Below are 20,362 nucleotides of genomic sequence, written 5' to 3' on the forward strand. Positions count from 1 at the left end.
AGTTATATCTGCGTTCATTGCCGTACATCACCGTGATATTTTAAGAGTGGGCAGTTTAGAAATATTTTAATAAATGAAATAGATAAAATAAATGGGCCTCCTTCTTGACACTGATCCTAAATAATCCTGGCAAATATGCTGACAATTTATTAGAAACCAAACACTCACATGGGATACCAAACTATTCCTGATATATAGCAGAAATCCAGCTCACCAAACATAACCACACTTGGGGAAAACAATAGTTGTATAAATGTGTAACTGGATGTAGCATTGCAACCACAGTTTTTAAGCAAAAAAAACATTAGCTGCTTTGGATACAGGTAGCTAATATTAGAAATGCAGCAAATGCATGAAGTCTCTGTCTTCCATGCCATCTCTCCCTCTCCCACCAAAATAAAAGTTGGGAATACATTATAAAGGTCAACTGGAGATGGGACGCCTGAGGGAAACGGTAGGGCCTGAAGAATGGAACAGAATGTGAATGAGGGAAGGAAATTCAGTTTCTGCTTGCCACAGTCCACATCCTATTCCTGGAACAGCCTAAACAAGGGGAGTAACTCACTATGCACCCATTGAAGAATTGAGAAACCTGATGATCATCAGCTATGGTCCCAATTACCACAATCCATGTTGAGATACACCAAGGAATGGCTGTGTTCTAATGAGATGGTCAGAAAGAATCTCATGCTAAATGGGAGCCTTCAGTTCTACGTTTAAAGGTCAGTGGTGCAAACCAGTGAGAAATTCTCCTGCACAACCTCCACTGACACGAATGGCCTTTTATTCCATGAAGGTTTGTGCCGGATGACCTCTCTGTGAATAGCCTCTCAGCTAATGACCTGTGAGGACAAGAAGAATTTCCCCCAGTTAGATCAGCACTGCTTTTCGACGCTGCCTTCTCCATCTTTCAGCATTTCCTGCACTGCTTCTAGAACACATTCCTTATTACAGTGATGCCTATGACCTGCTACTTCATGTTTTCAGGGTTTGAAAAATCTGGATATAAGAGACAGGAATCTACTAAACTGAATCTTTATGTATTAAAGTATAATAGACCTCGGATGCTCTGTCAGTTCCTCTGCTCTTCTAAAAAGAGTCTCAAATAGTCCCCAAGCGGAAAAGTTATTAGTTCTTATTACAACTGAAAAACTTATTAATTAGTCAGTAGAGAAACGTTTCTCAAAATATTCAGAAAACAGATCTACTTGATTTTATTGTGGGTGCTGCTACTTTGCTAATGAAGCTCAAAACAATTAAGACCTTACAATTGTCCCCCTTATAAGCTTCATCGTAATAGCCCAAATCTCCAGCGAGTACCTTCCTTGTACTGATGGAGGACTCAAAGGAAGATCAAAGGAAATATAGAAAGTGCTTTCTGCTGCTGAGTCCCCCCTCCCCTTTACCAAAAATTATTAGAAGTTGCTTCTGCATGAAGGGAAAAGACTGGTATAAAAATACTTAAGACTTAATCCAAAGAAGCTGGATTTCCTTGGAATTCATCTAGAACCAGTGGTTTAGCATCCTCCAAAATGGTATGGAAAGAAGATGGGAAAGAATCAAAGAATGAGTCAGAAACATGCAGAACAAAAGTCGCATCTTCAAGAACTCAGAGTTAGGCTCTGCTGAGACGGCACAAAAATACTGTGCCCGCCAAATTCAGGATAGATCTATGGATTTGGTTTTACTCAGGACTGACCTGACCAACCCATCATCTGATGCACCACTCAACTATTCCACAATCTTTTTGATATGAAGTAAGCCTGCAACTTACGTGAGGGTTATGTTCCAGGAATAGCACCTAAAACAAAAGTTAGGGTAAAGATAAAGGGACCCCTGACCATTAGGTCCAGTCGTGACCAACTCTGGGGTTGCAGCGCTCATCTCACTCTGTAGGCCGAGGGAGCCGGCGTTTGTCCGCAGACAGCTTCCGGGTCATGTGGCCAGCATGACTAAGCCACTTCTGGCGACCCAGAGCAGTGCACGGAAATGCCGTTTACCTTCCTGCCGAAGCGGTACTTATTTATCTACTTGCACTTTGACGTGCTTTCGAACTGCTAGGTTGGCAAAAGTTGCTAGGTTGGCAAAAGTAACCTATAGTCAAAACACATTGGCTGCAATAGTATGCTGGCTGTTGGCTGTACTAACAATAAATAAACAAACAAAACGAACATTGGGTGCAATGGTGGGTAGGGTTGTGACAGTCTTTTTTTCCGGGACACCTGCTCCCTATCCATCCCTCTTTTTCTCTTTTCTCCTTGCCAAGTGTGTAAAACCCAATGTGTGCAAGTTAAAATGTGCATAAATTGTGGACTTGCTGTATTCTCCATACTTACTTACTGACTGACTGACTGTATTCTTACTGTATTACCCTCTCAGCTGCTCTTTTCAGAGCCTAGTAACCAATGAGGGGTTCTCAACTATGAAGAACACCAAACAGTTTTTCATTTTGTACCTAAAAATTAGATCTGACAAAAACTTTACAGTTGAAAAGATCTTGCTCAAACAACTGAAGCGGCAATCCTATGCAATCTTTCCTGGGAGTAAGACCTACTGAGCACTTCTCAGTAAATATTCATAGCATTGTGTTGTGAGCTAGGGATGGATGAGAAAGTCACTTCAGTTTTAAAGGCAAACATTCTAATCTAAAGCAATGCACAAATCCAAACACGGCCATCTTTTGGAATTCACTTTTCTCTGAATATTGCAATACAGTTCTCCTACTAAGTAATCTGTACAAAATGCATATACTAGGGCAAAGTGGATAATATTATAGATAATTGCCTTGCAAAAATGCAGACATTGGGCAAAATTGCATGCAAAATGTGTATATTAGGACAAATTCACACAAAAATGCTGATGAATTGTCATGATGACTTTTTTAAAAAGCAAATCCAGAAATGTGAACTGAAGGAAAATTAGAAACCAAAATTGACAGATTTTCCATTCCTACTGAGAACCTTCCCATTTGATGTAGCATGAAATGGGTGCACTGAAGTTATGAATAATTACAGAAGGGCTTTTGGTTTTTGCTGTGTGTGAAACAGCAGTGAACAACGTTTCCTATTTGCTTTTTTACCTTTATTTCCTTTCAAGACCAATATCAGAACTGCAGGAGCTTCACGAATGCCCCCTTTCCTCCTCCTCCTACATGGCTTCAGACCAGAAACCAAAAGCAACCTACCCATACCGGTCTAAATCGGGACAAATACATATACAGATAGATATATGAAATCCGTGCTAGAAAACAGCTCACAAGCAAGTCCTTTAGAAAAACCAGCATTGCCTTTTCCCCTGAGCAAGAGCACAATGGTTCAGACTTCTCGTGGGAATCAAATGGTAACATGTGGTTTAGCGACACAACTACTGTAGCAGTTAAAAAGAAAGAAACAATTTTGTACTTTAACAGTAATTCTCGTGTCAAAATCAGTTCCAAACTCCTCTCACTTGCAGTGGCAGCAAGCAGATTTTGCCAAGTGCCTCTTCTGCACTGAAACCCTCAGAAACCTTGAGAATGAAAAAAAGATTTCAAATCTTTGAAGGGCCCATCTGTTTTTGGATTGCATAGGAAGCTCTCTTATGCTGTGTCAGACTGTAGGGGTTCAATCTAGGTCAGCACTGTCTATACTGACAGGTAGTGACCCTTCACAAATGGTGTTTTTCGTTTTTGTTTTTTGCCAATCCCAGCCCTACATAGAGTTGCTAGGGATTTAACTTGGGACTTTCTGTACATAAAGACTGAGCTCCAACTCTGAGCCAAAGCTCTTCCCCAATGCTTGGAGGAATACTTGACTATATGGATGAAGAAATTAAGTCTTAAGGTATACATACACCTGTCATATTATCCATCACTAAAACTCAGCCAAGGTCTGGAAACAAACAAAGAAATGATTTGGCGTAAACACATAAATCATTACTACATAATTAGTGAAGTAGCAGTTCTAAATGTTACTACTAGCATTAATGCTAAATGTGAATTCTTTGAAGATGGGAATCCTTAAATACCATCACCAGTATGTTAAAATATGCTTACAACGAATGACAATAAGCAGCAGTGTGGTGTGAATGGTTGCCAAGCAACCAAATAAGTGAAATAAACACCATCAAAATAGCATACAACCTCCGTTCAAAAGATAAAGCTCTTGGCACAATTATTTCTTATGAGCCACCCAGTGAACATATGTTATTGGGGGTGGGGGCTGTACAGTATTTTTTAATGTAAATTTTCCTAAAGTAATGTTGTCTGGAGATGTTATCAAAGGTCTACATTTTTGCAAAAAGACAGTTGCAGACCCACGTGCTGTGAGCCCCCAACCCCAGACCATGCATGTATCTGAATAGCCTCTCGTGACAATGATCTTTATTTCAAATTAGGCCACAACTGTACTGATTACAGATGGCTTAGGCTTAGGCACTGGGCGTAACCTGACCAGGGCCATCTTACCCATAGGCGCTAGAGGTGCAGGGCACCCGGGTGCCGGGCTCTCAGGGGAGCCAGGCCGAGAGTCAAGGGCCCAAGAGGCCGCCCATCGGTTGGATTGTCGCAGTGGGCTCTTCTGCTGCGGGTGGCTCTGCACCACGAGTTCAGGGGCAACTGAGCCAGCGAGACGCTGAGGCAGCCGGCCAGCTCTGCCCTCCTACGTACCTGGGACTGGGCAACCTGGGGGGGGGATGCTGGGCAGATCTTTGCATCCCGGCGCTGCATATGCTTGAGACAGCCCTGAACCTGGTTCATCCAGCCTGCCTGCTGGAAGATTTCCATGAGTCTGAGTCAGTGGCAAGGAAGTACTATGACATACATCAAATTGGTAAGACACCCCAAACTTGCCTTTGGAGGAGTGCTATGGCCCTAGCCCCAACTGGGCATCCAGATAGGAGTGTCCCCTCCAGGATCCCTTTAATGGGATACCCCATTCTCTTCAAGGGGCAGCCAGAGGCTTACAACCTCCCCTCCAACTGTGACTTATTTGGCCTTATATGCCAAAGTTGTTATGAGGAAGACCAAACCCCCAGGACAGCCAACAGACCTGAAGAACAACTTACCTCCTGGCCCCAAATATGATGACAATCACAGGGTCCAGGTCGGTTCCTTCATCTCACTCAGCAGTGTCAACAAGTATATAGATAAGGTTGATCCAGTTGACATCATATACTTAGGCTTTCAAAACACTTTTGACAAGATACCTATTAGGGTTCTTTAAGGGTGTCAACAGGCATATCAACATAAGTGATTTGGTTGACATAGCATACTTGGAATTTCAAAAAGCTTTCAACAAATTATCTCACCAAAGTCTGAGTAGTCTGAGCAGTCATGGAATAAGAGACATTGCAAAAGGAAACACAGAGTAGGAATAGGTGAACAGTTCTCCAAATGGAGAGCTGTGAGGAAGGGGAGTTCCCCAATGATCTGTATAGGGACCTATACTTTTTAACTTGTTCAGAAATGAGTTACAGTTAGGGGTGAGCAGTGATGTGGCCAAGTTTGCCGGTGGTGCTAGATTGCTCAGAGTCCTTGAAACAATGAGACTGTGAAGAACTCCAAAAGGATCTCTCAAATCAAGTGAATGGGCAGTAAAATGGCAAGTGCAATTCAATGCAGGCAAGTGAAAAAGGATCCACATTGCAGCCAAAAATTGTTTCACATACATGTTTATGGGGTCTGAACAGAGAAGAGACTGACCAGGAATAAGACCTTGGGGTCCTAGTGGATAGCATAATGAGTGTTTCAACCCAAAGTGAGGCAGTTGTGAAAAAGGCAAATTCCATGCTAGGGATCATTAGGAAAGGACGTGAAAATAAAATTGCCAATAACATAACACTATTATACAAAGAATGTTGAGACTAGACTTGGAATACTGTGTTCAGTTCCGGCCATCTCCCCTCAAAAAGACTATTGTAGAGATGGAAAATGTTCAAAAAAGGGCAACCAAAATGATCAATGAGATAGCACAAGTCCCTTAGGAGAAAAGTTTGGGGCTTTTTACTTTAGAGAAAAGCAAATAAGAGGAGACACGATAGAAGACACATAAAATTTTGTATGGTGTGGGAAAGTGGTCAGAGAAAAGCTCCTTCCTTCTTTTATACCAGTACAATTCATGGACAGCCAACAAAGAAAGCTAAATGTTGGACAGTTCAAGACAGAGAAAAGAAAGTACTTCTTTACACTGTGCAACTACACTGTGCAAACTTGACTAGATCATGGATAGCGAGAGTTGAGCCCCTGGTCAAGAAGAACAATGTTGCAGGACCAGAATCAAGAAACCATTTCCAATCATTTTGGAAACCAGCTTCAACTTCACAATTTGAGAATAGGTCCAATAATGAGCACAGTTCCTTCTAAGAGGCATTACTACCATCTCAGGGTGGAATGCATGAAGAAGAGCAATATGAAGACAGTTAATATGCTCCAAAATTCATAAGAAACAGGATATTCTTCACTTCTTCTTTTGAGTTTCCATGGGATGGTTTTTAATAAGCTCTCATTAGAATACTTCAGCATCCCAACGTCCTAATAATAACACACCAAAAAGTGAAGAGGGGTGTTGCTAACCCAGTTTCTCCATACGTATTCATACTAACAGAAATAGTGGCTCAAAAGCGCACACATAGCTTTCAGACTTTTACTTGGAATTAAGTCCCATTTAGTTCAGTGAGACTTACTTCCAGCTAAATGTGCTTTAACATACTTTACTTGGAAAAAACTTCAATTTTAAAATTGACACAGATAATTTCTTGGTAAATATGCATAGGGATCAGGGTGTTAGATAAATGCAGAAACCTAGAAAGGTCATGTGTAGCAATTCAGTAACAGCAGACCATTAATTGTGAAGTCTGTTAGCAGTGAAAAACAAGGAAGTTTGCACCCACTGTTTGCCACGGGGAAGAAAATTCTACATTTTTGACAGCATTTCTCAGAGGTTTTGATTCCACTCTGTTATGTTCCATAATAAGCAATTAAACTGCCACGATTATTAAAAGGGGAAGTTTAAAGTCACTTAAGGAACTGCTTGTAGAAAAGCAAGGCTTGCTTTGAAAATCTCACTGGATTGCTCCTAAGTATTTACCAATGATGTATATGCAAGGCGGAACAACAGAAATACCATTGTGGTGGGAAATGGAAGCAAAGCTCTCAATCCTAACCATGTTTAATTAAAAGTAGGTGTCACTGCATACACAGAAAGTTAAGGATGTGACCTCTCAGCGACTACCGGATTTTCAGTTAATATTGAATAGGGGTTGACACCAGCACATCTAATTATAATGATATAGATTTATGAGGATTCTATGGAATTTTGACTTTCATGCAACTGTGATAAACCGGGGAGCAAACACTGGGCTAGAAAATAGCAACACATCTGATCAACTCTGATAAGAATTACCTCCAGACAACTAGGCTTTGAAATTTTATGAAATTTGGGGGATGGGGGCTATTTTTTAATTTCAAAAATGAATGATAGGTCAAGGTGACAGATGGGCTAATAACTTTTGTAGATTTGCAAGGCTCTGGCATTAAACTTCCCATCATGTATTTTTAACTTGATAAATGTGTAATCCAAGCCTCACCAAGAAGTTGGCTGAGAGTTTATGTGCTGCTCTGCTGGCAGAGAAGGCAGGATGATGGTGGAATGACACTTATATCACTGCAAGCCCACATGTCAGTAAAAAAAACTCCACCAGCACAGATGTTCCTCTGGATGAGTAGCGGAATAATAAGATATGGAAGGGAATAGGAGAGGTGGGTGTTGACACATTACATCCAAAGTCCTTTCACTTCCTTGGCATTCCCACAAAAATGGCACGCCTCTCACTGTAGCCAACAGGTTGTAAGAAAAGCAAAATGGCAATAACTTGACATGGCAGTTTCTCTGCCAGTAGTTCTCTTCTCCCACTGCTGGAAATGTGCAGTAGCCAAACCCTGCCCATGCTCCTAAAGTCTCTTATTTATTATTAGGGATTACAAGCAAGTTCAGGTTGCCAAATCTACAGAAGAACATGAAATACTGATCTATGGACACTGCAGTCCAAGTCATTGCCTGCCCCCATGTTTCACGGCATTGCAATTTGTTATTGCACCATATATCATGCATGTTAACAGCAGCATCCACATTTTCTAATGGACCCACAACTCCTTTCTGTAGCAAAAGAAGAGCAAACATGATTTTGCCACACAACCCACCAGCCTCAGAGCACACAGGGGAACCATGCTGGGAGAACCATGACTAGGCTTATTCTTCTTCCTCTTTTGTCCTTGCATTATCTCCTATTCTAAAAATGTGTAACAAGTGCCATCTTCAAGAGGTTTTTATTTTATTTTATGCGAACCAGTTCAAGGTTTCCATCAAGGAAGAGATATATTAAATAAATAACTAGGCATCATCAAATAAGTAGAATAATGTGGTATTTCCACCCTCACTAAAGCTGGTTAGAAGAACACGAGAGTCTTCTTCTCATTTAATAATCTCCCTTCCTCAACCTGGCTATTATGCCACTGTTAGAGAGTGGTCTGCCTCCCAATGCTCTGGCTGGCATCAGTCAGGTAGTTGACTTTGACCTATATCCTCCCTGTTCACTACATCCTTCTGATGAGGCAAGTTCTTCCTTGCAGCAGTCAGTGGAGTGGGGTTGCTTATCTGGCTTCCCAACATGGAAGTTGCTGCCCGTAACTAAGCAGGAGAGGGGTGAGGCAGCAGGGAGGTTGGGATAGCACAGGCTCAGCAGCAGAGCCAATCCAATGCTACTGTGCCATGCCAACTTTCCCCTCTCAGTCTACTGGCAGCAACCTCAGCACTGGGAAGCCACCCACACTGCCACACTGGTAGCTACTCCTTCCTTGCCGATTTCATGCTACTATGAATTACTTTTTATGTTGTCATAGTACTCTAGATTTGCTCTGCGGCAGCAGACTAACAAAATCTACCCTGTAAAATTGACTCTTAAGCCCAATCATTGAACAAACTTGAGTGTAACAAACATTCAAGGATGACTTGACTCTTTGCGATGGTGTTAACCATCCATTCAACCAACCAACCAAATCAGGACACAGAGTATTCAAGAGTAACGATTAAGCATGATGCCCCCAGTTCAAGAGCCTGCTTTCAAACATATTGTTGTGTGCACCCAAACCAAATCCTCATTCATTTCAGAGACAGCAGATTTCTGCACACAATCAAATGAACAGATGAATCTAAAGCTCTTAAATCAATGGCACAGCCCTACATAACATGCAGATTAATTAGTTTATCATTTAAAATGATAAATTGCGGTCAAGGTCAAGACTGCCAATTCTGTATACCAAGTTCTGAACTCCCAGTGTTTATCGCTTTACTGAACAGGATTTCACATTGTCTATTGCATAGCCTTTTTATGTGACTAACAATACAGAAGTATGTGTCACAACCAGGGGTGGACCTAACTGCTCCGGCACCCGAAGTGGCAGGGGCGGGACGAACTGCCCATGGGGGCGCCGTGGTGATCCGCCCATGAGGGTGCCGCGATGAGCTGCCCATGGAGTACGCCTGGCGGACACAAGCCCCATGCTGCCATTTTGGGCATTGTGGGGCTCTGAGCACCGTGTCACTCCCAGGAGAGATGCGTGGCTTGGGCACGCTGCAGGCCAGACCCCGTGGTAAGTGCCGCCCCCCACAGTGTGTCATTTTGTCACCCCCTCACCCAGGGTGGGCCACACACCCCGCACCCCCTTCCTATGCCCCTGGTCACAACCACATCACTGAGGACCACCCCCTTAACAATGTCAACAATTATTTGATGATACTGAATACTGACATTTTTAGAGCTCTCACCTAGCAGAATTTGAGGCTGCAACTCCAACAAGACATACAAAGAAAGGCATATACACATACACATAGTAATCTGAGCTCCAGTAATTCTAGAAAAATATCACTAAAATACGAGATGGAAACCAGAAGAATCAGCCATTTCCAGATCAGGTATGGAGAGTACATGTTTGGAAGCCTCCTGCTAAAACCAAGTAATTGTGTCATGTTATACTTGTCTACTCAAAGGTAAGGCACACTGAGTTCAATAGTGCTTGATCCAATGTAAGTATAGAACTGCAGTCTAAGGGTTATAGCCAATGTTAGTTCTACTCAGAGTAGACCCATTGAAAATAATCACCATGACTTCAATCACTAACTTCAATCAGTCTTGTTGGCATTCATCTGCCTCAAGAGACAATGGGGTGCGCCTCCAGGGGTGAAGTCAAATTGCTGTGTTAACAACACCTAAATGACCTCCCTGGGGCACAAGCCTGGGCAGTGTGTATGGAGGTCCTGGGCTGCCCAGATGACAAGACCCCCCTCTCAGCCTCACTGATGTGGTCCAAAGGAAAGCATAGCCATATGTTTGGCACCAGATGGCTGCAGGAGTTGCCTGAAGGAGGAGCACAAGTGGCCACCCAACTGCCTGAGGGACTCCATTCTGTAGGGTTTACTCTCTTAGCATTTTCATCTCCTGAAGATACCCCGCAAGGCAATGGAGGTTTGGGAGCAAAGTTTTCCTTCTCCTAGATGGACTACCTTCCCAGGTTGAAGAGCCCCATCTGCCCCTCGCTTCCCACTACAGCACGTGCAGAAACTACCTTCAGTCGGTCTACTCTGATTAAAACCTAGCTAGGTAGAACCCAGTGTTTACAAAAACAGATATGCAGCATAAACCATGTCTGTATGTGCAACAGGTGGTGAGTGTGTGTGTACGCGCCCTCCTTTCAGTATTTGTTTTAATGCTACAAGAATGACCAAACAACAGTATAAATAACACAGATCCATGTTGAAGTGGCCCTAGTGAAATTAAATTCCATTTCCTATGCTACCAACCATGTGAGCTTAGCCTCCATAAATCCATTACAATGGACTCTGGTCTACAGCAGCCCCCTCACTTCTATGTTTGTTTAAATTGCTCCTGGAACAGAATTTGCTGTGCTCAAGTAGGGATGGGTTCTCCGTGATTTATTGTCCTGTTTTATGGGTCTGGTGCTGACACAGAGAAATCCATGGCACAGAGTCACCCAATCGCTGCCAAGTCCTTAGCCTCACGTTCCCTCTGCATTGTGGCTCCAGCTACTCCGGGGTGTTGTGTTTTTTTTACAACAACAAATGGCACTTGAAAAGCTCTCAGCCTTACTGAGAGATAAATGTAAATTAATTTCCCTTCAGCCTGGTAGCAGAGACCATGCTGATCTCAAGGAGGCAGAAGACGACGATAAGGCAGGACACCGTGCTTTGCTCTCAAGAGATTTATTCCAGGACCAGAGAAATCCCAGCCACCTGCTCCCCAGACAAACGAAGTGTGCTAGCCTCCAGGAATGGCATAGATCCTTCTATGCCTGGATTATTCCACTTTAGCTTTCGAAATGACCTACAGAACAGAGCGGTGGTGGCTAATGTCTACTAGGAGGGCATGGCTGCTAACTGTAGGCAGAGCCAGAAGTAAGAACTGAATACACACCCTCTCCACACCTCTCTTTTTCGGGTGGCCAGAGGCAAAAAAGAAAAAGAAAAAAGGAGAGGGTCCTTTGTTGAACAAAATCAAACTCTTGAAATTCACAGATTCAGGTAGGTAGCTGTGTTGGTGTGACACAATCGAAATATATATATATATATAGTCCAGTAGCACCTTAGAGACCAACTATGTTTGTTCTAGGTATAAGCTTTCGTGTATATCTGAAAAAGCGTGCATGCACACAAAAGCTTATTAGTTGGTCTCTAAGGTGCTACTGGACAATTTTATATACAGTATGTATAGATATAGATAGATAGATAGATAGATAGATAGATAGATAGAGTGGCTATAGAGATATAGTAGATGAATCTCACTGTATACAAGTTGTACAAGTGACAATAAAGTATTTCAATATAGATATTGAATTTCACACTTTCACACATGACCTTCCAATTATACACTGGCTCTGAAGCACAACTATGAAACATTGTATCAGGAAGCGGGAAAACACTAAACCCACTTCTCCAACTTTTCTTCATTCATAGTTTTCCCTCCATACTTCACTGCTTCATGTAAGTTTAGTTTCTCCCCCTTGCTACTTACTGGTGTCTTCCTAGATTCCCTAAACTATCCTCTCACTCCTCATGTCCTAGCACCATCTGCTGCTGGCCTGCGTCCTGCAGAGTAGGCAGCTGGCACAGCAACTAGCTGTGGCAGGAGGAAATGCTTCTGGAGCTGGAAAGCCTACCGGACTCCCTGCATGTGGCACTATCTAGGCGTGATGCTATTGGGTGGCTTTCCCCCCTTCCCCTTGGCAGTCTCCTCCAGTTCTCATTGGAAGAATGAGCGTAAAGAGGGGAATAAAGGATGTTCTCGAGAGCAGAATGAGTTTGGCTAAGTGGCACTCCCGCCACAGTCAGCTCCAACAGCCATAACCAGAATTAGGCCAAAGGGTGTCAGGTATTGCTCACACCTTTCAGCCTAGCCCTATGACAAGACATCAGGGGAAAGAGTTGGCAATACAGGGTTGTGGGAGGAAGCCAAAATGAAATATAGCCAAGACGGACTAGCCAGGATAGCCCTGAAATAATAGATGAATGTGACCAGGTTTGGGAAATTCAGTCATAGACAAGTATCCTTAGAAGAGAAAGACAAATTATATTATTGACATACACAGAAAATGTGAGTCTTGTATGGTCAGACTAAAGAGAGTCTCCTCTTATGGCTAAAAAAGGGGGGGGCACATCCAGAGAAAGCTTGAGATCCTGAGAGCCAGAAGAACAGGAGTTTATGAGGAAGAATATTTCAAATGTGCACGAGTAAGAGACACTTTGGGTCTGAAGAAGCACTGGGGTCAGCAAAGGATTGAGCTGCAGGTGTGTAATCAGTAAGACGGATCAAGTCTGATACAGGAATGGGAGTTGTTATGGTTTGTGTGGTCTCTTTCAACTCCTGAACCAGCAGCAGTGGGTGAGCAAGATGAAAGGAGGCCATGCATAAGAATGATAACATAAGGGACAAACTGGGACTGATTTGACAGACAGATGGACAGACATTATGGTGCAAAGCATATGAGAAAAGGACAAAAGCTGAGAAAATGCAGCACACTCAATAATCAACCACACTTAGGCTGCGACTCTATACACACGTTAAGTGCAGGCAAGCCCCACTGAACTCAATAGGCATTACTGCTGAGTAGACATGTACAGGGTTTGTGCTGCAAAAGCCAGATCCAGTGTTTATACATTGGGCTGAGGCTAAAAACTGGGGGAGTAGTAGGGTGTGGATCCCAGCTGAAGTCTAGCCGTTAACCCAGAGCAGATCCTATCCAGATGCTGTTCACCTTCTCACATTTTAACTAACTTCACAAAGTTCCTCTCCACCTCTTAACAACGCCCGCCTCCCTTCACCGCCCCGTTTGCAGCTGCCTGAGGGGACATCCGTTTAGCCATTACAGCAGCCCCTGGAGCAAAAGTCCACAGGAATGTTTCAAAGTGACAAAAGAAACCTTGTCCTGTTCAATGAATGCCTTTTCCCTCTCCACTTTCATTTAAACAACAACGCCCTGATCTTAGCAATATAAATTCATGCCCCCTCCCCAACTTAAACTCCCATTCAGACTGTTCTTGCGTCTTAATGTCCAGTGGCTACTTTTAACCTACCACCCGTCACGTACGGATGCATGCGCGTTTTGGAGAGGACCACTTCACCACCACCCCAATCTCTTTTTAAAGTAGGGGAGGGACAGTACTGCCAGGGCGCAATGGTGAATCCCCCGGAGCCCAGCATCGTGGCTTTTCGCTGTCCTGGGCATCAAGGGATCCTGAAACCAAGAGACGGCTCACCAGAAACGGGAAACTCTGTTGGTTGCAGGAAGGAAAAGCGTCCTGGCTGCGCTCGCAGAAGCGACTGTTGGGGAGGTTTGGGATTTCTCCTACACCCTATTATTTTTTTATTTTATTTATTTATTTCTGCACGTTGAATGAATGCAAGAAGCAACCCAGAAAAGAGAGGAAACACAGAGAGAGAGAGAGACAGACATAGATGTGCATAGATCTTACCTCTACATTGAAATACTGCTCCGCTCTGCACCCAGTAGCCCATAAAATCCAAAGCAAGGCTTGCAAGAAAAACACCCTGGAATGATGCACGAAATCCCCCCGGCTTGCAGTGCTGAAGGCGAGTAAGATCATAGTGAACTGTGCTTCAATGGAGAAGGCAGAGACGGCGGGCGAGCGGGAGAGAGAGCGCGCTCCTTGCCTTCGCTGCCTTCCTCCTCCTTCTCCTTCTCCACCTCCTTCTCCCTCTTCTCTCTCTCTCCCCTTCCGAACAGCCAAAACAAAAACACAACACGCACACTCGGGTGGGTTTCTCTCTCTCTCTCTCTCTCAAAGGGGAGAAGAGGGGAGGGGGAGAGATTCCCCCCGCGCTGTCGAGGAGGAACAGCTCGACGCAGGTTCACCTCCAGAGGCAGCAGCAGCAGGAGGAGGAGGAGGAGGAGGAGGAGGAGGAGGGGAGAGGAGACCCTTCAGTCCAGGACGCGGCGCGGCGGCATCGAGCTCGGTCAGCTCTTCCACATCCTCCTCCTCCTCGCTCGTCCCGTCCGGGAGGGAACGCGGCGTCCAAGTGCAGCTGCGGCTCCGGCGAGGCGCCTCGTTTGCACAGCAACCGCCTGCCTCCGCCTCCGCCTCCGCCTCCTCGGGCTGCGGCCCCTCCTCCGGCTCGCCAAGGCCTCCTCGGCTGCCTGGCCGCCCGTGCTCCGCTTCCCCGGCTGCGCTTATGCCTCTCGGCTCGCCCCGCCACTCCAGAAACGTTCATCCGTCATCTACATAACTCCTCCTCCACCACCTTCTCCTCCTCCTCCTCCTCCTCTTCTTCCTCGCGCGGACCTGAGAGGGGACCGCCCTCCCCAGGCTCCTCTTGGGGGAAAGGAGGGGAGGAGGGGTCCGCCGGCGCCTGCGCGGATATCTGCCGCCTCGGCTCCGGCCAAGGCCAGCCCTGGACGGGGTTTGGTGGGGAGAGGCAGGGAGGAGGTTCCTTGTAGGGCTGGGTGGAGGAATGAATGGGATCGCAAAGGAAATGGGCCGCTGAAGAGGGGGAGGGGGTTTGGAAGAAACACCCACTCCCCAGAGTGAGACGCCTTTGTGCTTCAGTCCACACAATGGGAGTTAAGAGATGTCCGCTATTTTCCTTTTTTTTTTTTTTTGCGTGTAAAAAAAAATGGAATCTTCCTCTGATTGAGTCGCAAAGTCACACCTTTGTTCAGGCTCTTCTCTTTTTGTCACACAAGCAGGGCAGGTAAGGTCTCTTAACACTCCGCCCCCCAATAATATATAAAAATATTCCAACAACATCCCTGTTTTGGATTTCGGGAAGCAGAGTTTGAGGACGACAACGTTGTCAGGACTAAGGGACGAGGGAGTTAGGAAGGTGGTGAAATCATCTCTTAAAGAAGCAAAGAGGGGGAGATGAAAGGGCGTGAGTTGTCTTGATCTTAGCAGAGACAAAAGGCGGGGGTTGCGCTCAACGGCGATAAACTCCCCTTGACTTTATTTCTCAGTAAACGTTCAGGTTGCTGCAGGCAGGGAATGGGGACGTGTTAACAAGATTTTAGGTAGGAAACAACGGTGACCGTTGTAAAGAAAACAATGATTCACACAGCTTTGGAGAAGAAGCAAAGGGTTAAATCTTTCACTGTGTAGCAATGGGGGGCAAGTGCCTTAAGGTTGTAGAACTGCCTTTCTTGGAAGTTTGCAAGGGAAGTTTGGGCAGATGCTTTGAATACATGATATCCTACTTTGCAAATGAGGGTTGGACTGGGATGATTCATTGGTTCACCTCCTGCTCCCTGATGGTTACCTGGATGGAATAAGGAGTGTCTTGAGAAGGGGCATATTGTAAAGTGAGGCTGTTCCATTTGTTTCATTGGAATGTGATGATACAAGGAACAGGCACACTTCTCCACACTGCTTACGAATTCTTCTTATATCTGCTGACTTCCCCTGGCCACCCTCTTCCCTAGTAAAGGTAAAGGGACCCCTGACCATTAGATCCAGTCGTGACCGACTCTGGGGTTGCGGCGCTCATCTCACTTTTACTGGCCAAGGGAGCCGGCGTACAGCTTCTGGGTCATGTGGCCAGCATGACTGAGCCGCTTCTGGCGAACCAGAGCAGCGCACAGAAACAACGTTTACCTTCCCGCCGGAGCGGTACCTATTTATCTACTTGCACTTTGATGTGCTTTCGAACTGCTAGGTTGGCAGGAGCAGGGACCGAGCAACGGGAGCTCACACTGTTGTGGGGATTCAAACCGCTGACCTTCTGATCAGCAAGTCCTAGGCTCTGTGGTTTAACCCGCAGCGCCACCCGCGTCCCTTACCTGTTCCCTAGATGCTTGCAAATTCCACTGAATGCGCATAGGGTTCATTTTCATGGATATTGAGCTGTGGGCTTTGGAGCTGCCATAAAACATGCAATTCTCACATCCTCTTAGTGGACTAAGAATCTGGTCCATGATGTGGGATGGTCCTATGAGAGCTCAGCCTCACAGAGAGGATATATGCTTTTTAAAAAAAATATTTTGAAAGAGACTAGGTCTTGGATGAACTGGTAAAACGATGAATGAATTTAACATATTGATTTGTCAGACCTACCGAAACCTTGGGTTGTTATCCTTAGTTTCTAGTATATCATCCATAGAGGTCAATTTCTGCCAGTACAGTACAATTGTCAATCTTTTATTATCTCTAATATTAATTAATGGTGAATTCTAGAATATAGCATTTAACAGATGCACAAGTGCTTGTCGTAAAATGATTGGCAGTCAAATCCTCAGCCAGTCCTGTGTATCAAAATTTACTGAAATAAGGCAATGAAGATTCCAGATCCAGTTTGACATCAAGTGTCTCATACGCGACTGGGTGAAATAAAACTGTGAACAAAGTAGCAATAAAAAAAACTGCTTGCATCTGTGTACCGCAGAACAATGGGCCCTCTTGCAGAATGTGTCCCTGGGATCTAGTATACATATCCCAGGGTACGTGTCCATATCTGTTATACATTTTAAGGGACATTTTACAAGCCATTTTAAGGGCACTTTATAGAATTGGAACCTTTTCCCTATACAAATTATTAGAGCCCCCCTGGCCTCATTCATCTCTTTTTCCATTTTTTTAAGGGAAAATGGCACAGGTGGTATAACTTGAGAACATGCACATGGAGTGTTTTTGACCCAGAAGTTCTAAATTTTTAACAAACCCTTTTCCTGGTAGTAAGTCATTCACTTTACTTGATAGTACCTGTGCCCATGGCAAAGAGCAACAAAGTAATATGTCAGGCGCACAAGTGTTTCAGCTTTATTGACCCATCTGTACAAAACAATCAGTTCTTCATATTTTGTATCGGTAGGATCGGATGCTGGAGGCCTAAAGTCTGTGTAACCTTGTTGCTTTACATGTGTTCAGCAGAGTGCTCTTTTCCCCACCAAGATATTTTGTTGCTATGGCAATCAAAAATATTTCCGTTACGCTCAGTTCACACACTAAGTCAGTCCCACATATTATTTCAAAGGTGAAAAAATGGAGGTTGGTGATTTGAGGACACCATACAAAGAGGTTTGTGGGTTTTTTTTTACAAAAAAAATTAAAATTTCGCGTTTTACAAAAAAAAAATTCTCATTTTTTAAACACAATTGTGCATTTCCTGCTTCCATTTTTTAAAAAATGAAGCCTTTAATGACATCACTATCTTGAATAGATATGTCTGGCCTATATAAAGTTATAGAATTGTTAGGTTCTTCCACACTAGAGGGAGATATGCATGTCTTTCATATTTCATATTTAAACTGAAGTTATATCTACTACAATGTCTGCTGAGTTTTGAGTGATTTTGTTTTTTTCACTTTGCATGAAAAGATAACATTACAAATATTTTCAGTGAACATGATCACAACTTGAAGCAGATTTATCCTCCTTCATTTGGTTATATCCAGAGAATACACTAAATGTCCACTGTGGAAACAAAATGTTCCATTTCATGAAATGATCCAAAATGCACCAGACTTCAGTCTGTATGGATTGTATGGATGTCATGACTGAGAATGCTGCTTTCTTTGGCAGGATCCCTTGGAGAAGAAACATGTGTAGTCAGGTCCAATTCAGAATCAATAATAAGACAAAGTCAAAAAGTGGATCATCTGTAGTTTATGATAATATTGTTATAGGTTTGGGGTGGATGATATTGGTGTGGTCCTTCCAACCCTGTAATTCTGTATCCAGTGATGTTTAGAATCTAGTAAAAGAAACTGTGGAACCAGTCAGACCAATCCCAATCCCTTAGCTGGCCCATTAAGTACTGCCATTTACTTGTCCAAAAAAGTTGCCTTCTTGCTATTTTGACAAATAGGTGGGTCTTTTAACAGCTCACCTGGGTGAATGCCACTTCATCCTAGGATGGGGAGCATTAGGCCAAGGAGGCCTATGGGAGTGGATTTTTGCTGATGCTAGAAACTGAAGACACGGGGCTTGTTTTGCTCTGTGCTGGAACCAAAACTATCACTTGGAGATCTCCCTATAACCTAATGGGGGAGGCAAGATCTGTTGGGATGTTAATGTTGTGAGCCCTTCCATGCTCTGTTCAGTTTGCATATATGTATAAATAAAACATATATCCTAAAGGCACCACAATCTCCATTGACCTTCATGCCAAGGAAATCGGGCCTTGCATAGGTGCGGGAACCCCCAAAGCTTCTCAACACTCAGAGATTGGGATGTGTGCAACAAAATTGATATAATTATTCCAGGAAGTCAAATGGAAACGTGGGATGGCCCAGTCGGGATGCAGGAACAGAAGGTGAAAGGAAGCAATGTTTGGGATCATTCATCAAAATCATGCAACATGGAATGAGGGGAGTGACCAAGATAGGTCCTTGCTATTGCTCTCGTGATCAAAGCTGGATCTAGAAAAACAACTATTCTGTACTGCTCATGTCTAGCATTTTAAATTCACAAAGAGAAGGTCGGACATTAGCAGCAGGGAGAGGGGAAGTCATGATGGAAGAGTGAAACATAGTGATACTCATGTTCACTGGGTGTGTCCAGTACAATGCAGCCCAGGGAGTCACTTGCATTCCTAGGAGATAAAAAAACAAGGCCTGGTATGGTGTACACATAGTAGCTTTTGCAACCTTACCGTAATATTTAGGTCACAAAAAGGCAACATGCTTTCCAGGCTGCTGGATCAGTTTCCAAATAAAGACCAGGGATAAGGAATCTGCTTCCTTGAAATCTTGTTGGACTCCAACTCCCATCATTCCTGGCCATTGATCATACTGTACTAGCTGGGGCTGATGGGAGTTGGAGTCTTGTGACAATTGGAGGGCCACAGGTTCCCTATCCCTGGTGTATGCCATCAGACGCAGTAGTAAGCAGTTTCTGAGTCAGCTTTTTCTTACCCTTTTGGCACTGACATTTTTATTCCTTCAAGCAGATCAGATAGCCATTCTTGGAAGAAGTCATCTGAACTATTTGGCAAGCAATCCAGTTTTGAAAGGAAAGAAATAAATGCTATGGAAAGTATATTAAAGACTTTTCTGCCCTAGCTGCACACTAGACTTTCTGCATAATTGCACAGGAGCTGTAATTGTGAGCCCTCTGAACAGTCAAATACTGGTCTGTTCAAAGTTGCTACTAGGGAACAGAGGTGGGATTTACAATGCAAAATGCAGGGAATAGGTGCTAATGTAATGGTAAGTCAGATGGGAGAGGCAAGGTCATGTAGCCTTGTCGATATGGAAACGGCAATACTGATTGCATACGTCAAGTGACGGTATAGCAGCTCAGTGAGGACAGAAGAAAGGTGATGCTATTCTGAGAAAAATAGGATGAGGTAACAGAACCAAGAAAGAAGCCGGAAGTTTAAAAATCAGCATGATGTGATTCCAGGATGGAACAGGTCATGAGATCACTTATGAGAAAGGCTTTTGAGAACCATGTTATTCAAAAGGATATTTTGTTGATGCATATTTGAAATGATGCATTTGTTGGGCAGGTGGAAAGAAGATTAATGACAGGAATTCTGCCATTTGTTGTGTTCTCTATGTCCCTGGTTAGCAAAGTGTGGTGTCTTATTTTGCCTCATCTACTTAGCTGGAATATGAGTATCTAAATTCTTTGCAGAAATGGACCACCAATGGATTATTGCCCTTCTAAAGGATATAAACAACTTATGGACATTTTAAATCAACAGAGGGGAGGAAAAAAAACCCTAGTGAGTTGTGTTTTGTCTTCCAATGAATGGCCAAGGTTAGGGACTGCATATACATTTATTTATTACTTTATTACATTAGCACTCCAGCTTTCCTTCAAGGAGCTCAAGGAAGTCTACTTCCCTCCCCATTTTACCGTAA

The 20,362-nt window shown here is 43.8% G+C and overlaps 1 protein-coding gene and 2 long non-coding RNA genes across 4 annotated transcripts in view; 1 reads left to right on the plus strand and 2 right to left on the minus strand.

The window, feature by feature from the left end:
• Positions 1-14,868, minus strand: part of MMP16 (matrix metallopeptidase 16) — a 170,613-nt gene extending 155,745 nt beyond the window's left edge. Inside the window, exon 1 of one of the 2 annotated variants that reach the window (XM_079983108.1) lies at positions 14,019-14,868. In XM_079983108.1, the coding sequence (XP_079839234.1) occupies positions 14,019-14,150 (132 nt within the window). In that variant the 5' untranslated portion in view covers positions 14,151-14,868. The remainder of the gene's footprint in view (positions 1-14,018) is intronic. The other variant, XM_079983109.1, reaches the window with a different exon arrangement.
• Positions 1-20,362, minus strand: part of LOC307219798 — a 423,907-nt gene that overhangs the window by 361,977 nt on the left and 41,568 nt on the right. The gene's annotated exons all lie outside the window — the stretch shown is intronic.
• Positions 11,507-20,362, plus strand: part of LOC307219791 — a 48,801-nt gene continuing 39,945 nt past the window's right edge. The window contains exon 1 of the long non-coding RNA XR_013840562.1: positions 11,507-11,570. This is a non-coding gene — a long non-coding RNA (uncharacterized lncRNA). The remainder of the gene's footprint in view (positions 11,571-20,362) is intronic.

Source organism: Podarcis cretensis (genome assembly GCF_951804945.1).
Source record: "Podarcis cretensis genome assembly, chromosome: 7".
NCBI lineage: Eukaryota > Metazoa > Chordata > Lepidosauria > Squamata > Lacertidae > Podarcis > Podarcis cretensis.